This window comes from Zootoca vivipara, chromosome 14 (assembly GCF_963506605.1).
Source record: "Zootoca vivipara chromosome 14, rZooViv1.1, whole genome shotgun sequence".
In the NCBI taxonomy this organism is placed as follows: domain Eukaryota; kingdom Metazoa; phylum Chordata; class Lepidosauria; order Squamata; family Lacertidae; genus Zootoca; species Zootoca vivipara.
The window spans coordinates 51,188,762-51,195,890 of NC_083289.1; the positions used below are offsets into that span (position 1 = coordinate 51,188,762).

Sequence of the window (7,129 nt, forward strand, 5' to 3'; positions counted from 1 at the left end):
CCTTTCCCAGTTAGTTCTCCTAAGCGATGTTCATAATTAAAACCACCAGTTAAAAGCATTTTAAAAATGCAACCTTAGATAAGGGCTGCCATTGTTAACCAGCTGAGGAAAGGGTCTTTTTAAGGCAGTGGTCGGCAAGGTTTACCTCGCCTGGGCCGTTTCACTCCCGCAGAGATTGCTCCGTGGGTTGGATCACGTCTGCGCAGATGCGATTTCTGGTGTCTGCGTCTGCACAGATGCAATTTCTGGCGCCTGCACGATTTCCGGCGCTGAGGCTTAGCGCAGTGCATGGGGACTTGCCAAGCGGGTGGCTCGGTTTGGGGGCGGCTCGTGGGCCGTAGGTTGCTGACCCGTTTTAAGGAATTGATTGGCCCACACCTGGGAAAATCCAGCTAAGCCAGAATGCTTTCACAGCTGAGCAGTGAGAGACTTTTGCCCCATGAAGCTGCCTCTTGATAGGCAGAACAACCAGTTCCTGTTTAGATAAAAACTGTTTGTATATATAAATACCTATAAATAGTTAGAGCTTCATAGGTACCAACCCAGGAAAATACAGCAATTGGAATTGATCGTGAATTCGTTAAGACTCCTGGTGTAAACATGCAAAAGGAAATAATTCGTTTTGGTTCTTAAGGCTGGTGTTTAAGCGTGTGATAAAGGAGTGTCCCCAAATTTTCTTACAGATCTGAAATAAAATGTCTGTATTTCTGTTCTTTTGTCTTTTATGATTAGTTCTTGGAATGTATTTAATCGCAGCAATAAAAATAAATAAAGCTAAGACCCTCCTGTTTTGCACTAAAGTTTGAAAATGCCTTTGGCTAGGAATCCTGGTCAACTCATGACAAACCGAAGTTGAATTTATTTGGCCCCCTCCTAACCCGTTCACCTCTTGTTGTCGTTTGCTGCATTAGGTGGTTTTGCCACATGGACGATGACAATTATGTCAATGTTCGAGCGCTGATCAAACTGCTCTCCAGTTATCCCCACACGCAAGACATCTACATCGGAAAACCAAGCCTGGATAGGCCCATCCAGGCCACAGAGAGGATTAGCGAGAACAAGATGGTAAGCGAACAGGGGAGCTGGAAAAGAAATAAAAGGCTGTTCCACTTAGACCACATTCACATACCCCAGACATTTAAAGTACTATGATACCACTATTTTACAGTTGATTCTTCATCTGTCCAATCCAAGAGGACACCCAACACATTTCACTTTCTCTAGACCAGTATTTTCTTCAATCTTCCTGATTGGTTTTGACTCTTGACTCTTGACTCTTTTCTTTCCCCCCACAGCATCCGGTCCACTTCTGGTTTGCCACGGGCGGTGCTGGTTTCTGCATCAGCCGTGGGCTGGCGCTAAAGATGAGCCCTTGGGCGAGGTGAGTGATGCACATTGGGAGGGTGCTGTGTTTGCTATCCTGAGCTCTCGGATCACTACTATTTATGCCTTAGCTCAGGCATGTCCAAAGTCCGTTCTGGGGGGCCTAAAGTTTAATCCCCTGTGGCAGTTTATTTCCTGGGGTAATCGAATCTTCATCAAATCTGGCCCTCTTTGAAAAAAGTTTGGACACCCCTGCCTTAGCTGGTCATGAACATGAGTGCTCATTCCCACCTTGCAAATGTAAAACACATTGGTGGGTCAGCAGATATTTGAGGGGGTGGACACCACCTAAGAAAGAGGTCAGTCCACCCCATTCCTTTTAATTGCAGTTGTTATAATTATTTTTGTTATTATTCAACGCCCATAAAGCACCTAATATTTTCTTAAGTGCTGTATGTGTAATGAATCTTGTACAGTCGTGCCTCGGAAGTTGAACGGAATCCGTTCCGGAAGTCCATTCGACTTCCAAAACGTTTGGAAACCAAAGCGTGGCTTCCGATTGGAAGCCATGCTGGACGTTCGGCTTCCAAAAACCATTCGGAAACCAGGATACTCACTTCCGGGTTTCGATCGTTCAGGAGCCAAGGCGTTTGAGATCCGAGGTACGACTGCATGGTGGAATTCCCCGCTTATCTGAGGGTTCAGTTCTCGGTTCCCGCGCAAGTCCATTAACCCCTTGTGGTGCCAGAAAACAATGTGCCCATCGGCAGTCATGCGTGCGCAGGGAGGTGCCTGTAGATTCTTTAAAAAAAAAAAGTCATATGTAATAATGAGGGTCTTTATGTTATTTTTCATATCTAAAAAAAATAGTTTCGGTAAATTGGGGTGTAGGAAAGCAATTATCCTCCTATGCCTTGCCCATTGTTAAGTCCCCCACCACACTGAAGTCTTGCTTCTTCCACAATCCTCTACAGTGGCGGACACTTCATGAGCACTGCAGAAAAGATCCGCCTCCCGGACGACTGCACCATCGGCTACATCATAGAGTCTGTGCTGGGGGTGAAGCTGATCCGGAGTAATCTCTTCCATTCCCATTTAGAGAACCTCCACCAGGTGCCCAAGACAGAGATTCACGCTCAGGTAAAAAACAAGAAACCTCTTAATAGACCAGCGTTTCCAAAACTTAAGCGTGATTGTGTGCCCCTTTTGAGTGTTTTCATCTTGCCAGCTTATCCCTTCCCAGGTGAGGATAATTTGAGGGCAGTTTCAATAATGCTACTGTTTTCTGTAGGGGGGGGGGAGCTATGGCAAAGTAAAATAAACAATTCAGCTGTGAAATGCTTAGGCATAATGTCTGCCCCTGAAGATGCCTGAGACATATTAAAATAAAATGGTAATCTGCGTGTGCCTGGAGGCGTACTCTCTTCTCCCCTCAATGCCACAGTGCTTTACAATAGCTACGCTCCTTCTTGCCTGTTCCAGTTGTCATGTTACATGGGAACTGTATGGGCATGGCATGTGCACACATCTTTGCACACTGCGCCAGGATTATCTTCAAGCAGAAGTTTTCAATGATGCTGTTTTAAATCACAGGGGCACCGAGTCCAGTGCCTAAAAACTGGGGTCCCCAACATGGCAACTGTGGGCACCATGGTATCCTCAGACACCCCCATGATGTCCCCCAAGCTCCCTTGCTCATTACTATTTTTTATTTTTAAATTAAGCTCTTTTGGCTCTTGTTTGGTTGACGGGCTGGAGGGGATGTTATTTTGTCTGTTACATTTTGTGGTTGGTGCAGGCATTTTGCCTGTTTGGGAGAGGAGCTTCCTATCAGTTTTTCCTTCTGTAAAATGTGTGTGTGTGTGTGTGTGTGTGTGTGAGAGAGAGAGAGAGAGAGAGAGAGAGCGAACGAACGACACATGTGGAAATCTTAGGAGCTTTATATATATATATATATATATTCATATATCTTCATATATAAAGTGGTACCTCAGTTTACAAACACAATTGGTTCCGGAAGTCTGTACTTAACCTGAAGCGAACTTTCCCATTGAAAGTAATGGAAAGTGGATTAATCTGTTCCAGACAGGTCCGCGGAGTACGGTACTTAAACTGAAAATACTCAAACCGAGGCGTACTTAAACCGAGGTATGACTGTACGATATATATATTTAAAAAGATTTCCAGATGTGTCCTCTCTTTGCCCCAGCATGTCGGGAACCTTAAGTCTTGAGAGAAAGATCTTAATTCAACCAAGTGGGCAGAGGAGCCCCTTCCTCATTTCATCAAGTCCATCTTTGCCTGCTCTCTCTCCCCTGCCCAGGTGACCTTGAGCTATGGAATGTTTGAAAACAAGAGGAACTCCATCCATATCAAGGGAGCTTTCTCGGTGGAGGAGGATCCGTCCAGGTGAGCAGCATGTGTCCCTCCCCTCGGGAATACTAGTTATTTATTTAGAGATGTGGATCAGTTGAAACACTCCCTGTCCACAGGTTTGCAATCTGAAAATATACACGACACGCAAGGGGAAAGGGACAGCGAGGGAAGAGCTTCACATCTCCACTTGGCTGAGAGACGGGCCATATTCACATCACACTTCTAAAGCAGTAGAATATCACTTTGAGCAACTGTTGCTTCCCCCAAAGAATTATGGGAGCTGTAGTTTATCAAGGGTGCCGAGAGTTGTTAGGAGGCTCCTATTCCCCTCCCAGATCTACAGTTCCTTGGGGAGAGGAATTGATTGTTAAACAGCTCTGGGAAGAGATTGGAGCCTCCTAACAACTCTCAGCACCCTTAACAAACTACAGCTCCCAGAATTCTTTGAGGGGGGGAGCCATGGCTGCTTGAAGTGGTATCATGGTGCCTTAAATGTAGGGTGTGAATGCAGCCAAATCTCATAGCCTAACCTACCTCAAAAGGTGATCATCAGGAATAAAACAGGGCAGGGGAGAGAGACAAAGAACCACGAGCTCTTTAAAGGGGAAATACTGGATCTAAAAGCTATATAGATAACTTGCTCTACAATTAGAAAGGTGTCCCTGATTTTCATCAGGCAGCAGGTTTTAAACTTGTTTGAACCACGCCCTGGCTAAATGTTACAGCCCTAATCAATACTGTGCCACTAATGATCAGGATTATAATTTTTGGGATGTCGCTGATATACCTTCTTCTCCTTTCTCTTGCAGGTTCCGTACGGTCCACTGTATGCTGTATCCGGACACTCCTTGGTGCCCTCGCAATGCAGTTTACTAAGAGACAAGGTGTCCTCTTCTTAACCTCGTCCCGAGTTTTCCCGGTATCCGAAGAGCTCGTGGGACCTGTGCATTTCTGTGTGTGTTTGTTTCCTTTGCTGTGAGGCTGTTGGCGCTTAATTACTGTGGTTAATTCACAGTGTGCGTGTGTTTTATAGGCTGCCGTGCGGCCCCTTCTTCTCTCATCCAGCCCTGAGATGCTGAGACATTTTTGGGCTCCCCCTGCTATTTGCCCCTGTTGATGGGGCAAGCGGGTTTTACCCTGGGCAAGAAGGAACTGCCCTTATAACCCTCATTTCTTAGGTGAGTGGTTCTGGCTGTTTGTACAGGTGTAAAATGACTGAAAACCCCCCACCTGAGCATACCAGCCTGGGCATTTCTGAATATTGCTTTGCAGTGTTCTCTTGTAAGAAGTTGTTTGTTTGCTTTTCCACGACCACCATTACTGCTGTGTTTCCCCTTTCCCCCTCCCTCCCTTGCTGCTGAATTTGTAAAAGCAGTGTTGGAATGAATGAGCAGAAACGGGGTGCAATTCAGCCCAGAGTTAAAGCACTAAAGGGAAAAAACAAAATCAAAACCTATGGACTTCATGGGAAAAAATTGAGCATCTTCATAGATCTCACCCATTAGCGATCAATTGGGTGCTTCCCAAGTGCCAAACACTGAGCTGGGCTATGCCTTAAATTGGTGGCGGAGGACCTAGGGCCATGTCCCAGATGTGCTTGAACTCCCAACCAAGAAGCCCAGCAGCCAACATGGCCAATGGGCAGGAATGATGGGGAATTGAATCTAGCAACATCTGCAGGACCGCAGGTTAGCCACCCGTTGCCTTAAACCAGGTGCAGGGAATCTGCAGCCCGCCAGATGTTGCTGAACTACAACTCTCGGTCAGCAAGCCTAGCCAGTGATGGTGGGAGTTGTAGTTCAGCAACATCTGGGGCTCCGTGGGTTCCCTGCACCTGCTTCAAACCTTTCACTGCCTTCCCATCTCCATCCTGGATTCCTAAACGCCCCTTTAATTGTTCCTCCCTGCTTATTAGGCTCCGGATAACTTTTCAGATGAAGGTTTACAAACTAAAGTTTGTATATATATATATTTTAAAAATTGTCCTTTTTTGGAATTCCCCCCCCTCTCCAGAGTGAGTGAGTGAGTGAGTGTGTTCTGTATGTTATACATATAATGCTCGGTTTTCTGAAATGTTGCTTCTAGAGCTGGTCTCTATGGTTGCACTGAAGGGAGAACGTCTGGACTCAGCCTCTTGGCAAACTCTACTTCCTTGCCTACAGCTCAGTTGTACAAGGATTTATGCTCCACTAAACATGGCAGGGACTTCCTTGGAAGTAAATAGATTCAGTAGGATTCAGTGCAAGTTAGAGAAACACCGAGTTAGCTTTATTGAAGCACTGTAGTGTTTAGCAGCACAATTTTATATACGTTTACTTGGAAGGAAGTCTGGGGCTGTTGATAGGGACTTAGTCTGAAACAGGGAAGGGTAGGATTGTGTATCCCATACAAGTGACTTAACTTTACCCAGTGGGTAAGGTTTTCCTTTATGGTTTAATGAGAAGTGGCATGAATTAATATTTTTCTGCCATGCTTTCTCATATGCGATGATGTCCGCTTAGCAAGGACAGTCACCTGCCTTCACCTTCTCTCCTCCTTCAGTGCAACATCTTTTGCCCACCTGTCGTTTCCTCTGGAACATCTTCTGCAGGGGTGATTAAAAAACATCTTACCTGGTTGTCTCCTGTTGATGCGGAGACTGCTGCTCTGGCCCAAGCATTCAACAAGAGATCTCATTCTCGTATGCAAGTGTCCAGCCTCTTGTGCAAAAACCAGAGGGGGTGTTTGCTTCCTGGATCCTTGGGCAGATTCAGAGAACTGTAAGCTTCCATTCCAAATGGGAAGGAAAAAGAATTGGCCCACACTGGGTAGTGTTTGTAAATATCTTATTGCAACAGTGTTATTTACTGTGCCCTTTTTGTGTATCTTTTGTAAATTGTGGATTTTTTTTATATTAAATATTTTTTTCCTGTGGATCAGAAAAAAAATAATTTTATAAAATCTGTTTTTAAAAAAATGAAATGGGGAGGGCCAGGGAGTCTTTTGTGACTATCACTTATCCTTAATTTATACGTCCCAGTATCTGGGAATTTGTTTGGGGTGTATGTATGTTGTGTGTGTTTTTAAATGAGGGAAATGGGGGGGGGGGGTATAACAAGGACAAATGTTCTCAGGGAATTAAACCTGATTGTTACCATGGAAACTGTGGTAACCATCCTTTCTTTGCTGTTAATAAAGCAGTTTTTTGGCTGATTAATGTTGTTTGAAGGTGGTGTTTTGTGTGTCGCGCACGGAGGGAATAAGATCACACATCCTTTGCTGCAAGATGTAGCAGGAGTAGTGGCCAAACAACAGGAACTGCAACACAGTGTTGCAGTACTGCCTTTCAGGGTCCCAGCCAGCCGGCCAGTGGTGAGGTGGAGAAGGAACATTGGGGGGGGGGTGTTTAGTGGTCGGAGGACTGCAGCAGATTTTTCACCTGTGGGAGAAA

General features: G+C 45.3%; 1 protein-coding gene across 1 annotated transcript in view; it reads left to right on the forward strand.

Moving 5' to 3' along the window:
* LFNG (LFNG O-fucosylpeptide 3-beta-N-acetylglucosaminyltransferase) overlaps positions 1–6,891 on the forward strand; it is a 29,422-nt gene extending 22,531 nt beyond the window's left edge. Inside the window, exons 4-8 of the mRNA XM_035131304.2 lie at positions 912–1,065; positions 1,296–1,381; positions 2,298–2,463; positions 3,647–3,732; positions 4,509–6,891. Of these exons, the coding sequence (XP_034987195.1) occupies positions 912–1,065; positions 1,296–1,381; positions 2,298–2,463; positions 3,647–3,732; positions 4,509–4,575 (559 nt within the window). The 3' untranslated portion in view covers positions 4,576–6,891. The remainder of the gene's footprint in view (positions 1–911; positions 1,066–1,295; positions 1,382–2,297; positions 2,464–3,646; positions 3,733–4,508) is intronic.
* The last annotated feature ends 238 nt before the right edge of the window (positions 6,892–7,129 follow it).